The sequence below is a fragment of the Limulus polyphemus genome, unplaced genomic scaffold, assembly GCF_000517525.1.
Source record: "Limulus polyphemus unplaced genomic scaffold, Limulus_polyphemus-2.1.2 Scaffold3832, whole genome shotgun sequence".
Classification (NCBI taxonomy): domain Eukaryota; kingdom Metazoa; phylum Arthropoda; class Merostomata; order Xiphosura; family Limulidae; genus Limulus; species Limulus polyphemus.
The window spans coordinates 14016-15028 of NW_013669442.1; the positions used below are offsets into that span (position 1 = coordinate 14016).

Consider the following 1013-nt stretch of genomic DNA (forward strand, 5'->3'; position numbering starts at 1 on the left):
GCATTTTTCCTAATAAGATACAAATTGATCGTTGTTTTATACCTGCTATCTGTGGTAAACTAACGTTAGTTAATAAAAAGAAGATAAACCATGGAAAAGGCTTTTGTTTTTGTTGTTTCTTAATATTGTCTTCAAATTGCTTAATGACTCCTCAATGAATGTTTTCCTGTGTTGCCTTTGATCTCAAATGTATATATATATATTATATTTATATTATATTATTTCAGGGATTAGGCGCTGTCTGTCCGTGCACAATATAGCATTTTTTACAAAAATATGAGTCGTTTTGATGAGCTTCAAAAAGGTTTGGAACTTCCTGGAGACTGTGGGAACACGACGACAAAAGCTCCCCCTTGGTTAGATCGGGAGAAGTTCTATAGAGCTCGCCGTGTATTTCAGTCACACTTTTTCAGGTAGGGGTAAAACATTATACCGGTAATTATTCATGTAACAGGTACACTAAAAAAATAATTAAGAATTCAATATTTACGTACTTTAATGTTGTTTCTTACTTATTTGCTTATAGTTTACTACAAAATTGAGAAAAGTTTATACACCAGTTTTGTTTGGCATTGAAGATGAAATTTAAAGGTTTTTTTTTATAGTGTTGCGAATTCTGAAAAATACATCTTAAGATCACATTTTAGATGTAATGTTAAACTTTCAGTTTTTAGTCCAGTAGAAATTGACATAAAATATGGCCAACCTGGACATTTTCCATAACAAAGAACCAAGTTTTGGTCTGAAAACATGCATTTGAAAGCTACAAGAAAAATTCCCACAAATTATCATGTATGAAAATATTTTTGTTGCAGGTCAACGTTAGGCCTATACAATGCAATTTTTTGTATGAAAAGACTACTATTAAACACTGAATCAATATAGCAAAGGTTTTTGCACTGAGTTTTATTCATAATTATGATTCAGTAAAACCATCTAACATAACTGTTTGCATGATTTTGTAAGAAAATTTAAACTTCAATATTTTAGGACATTAAGGCTTAGACCTTGGG

At 30.7% G+C, this 1013-nt stretch overlaps 1 protein-coding gene across 1 annotated transcript in view; it reads left to right on the forward strand.

Moving 5' to 3' along the window:
- Window positions 1–220: 220 nt before the first annotated feature.
- The window catches only part of LOC106470123, a 13198-nt gene continuing 12405 nt past the window's right edge, over window positions 221–1013 (forward strand). The window contains exon 1 of the mRNA XM_013930648.2: window positions 221–413. Coding sequence (XP_013786102.1) covers window positions 277–413 — 137 coding nt within the window. The 5' untranslated portion in view covers window positions 221–276. The remainder of the gene's footprint in view (window positions 414–1013) is intronic.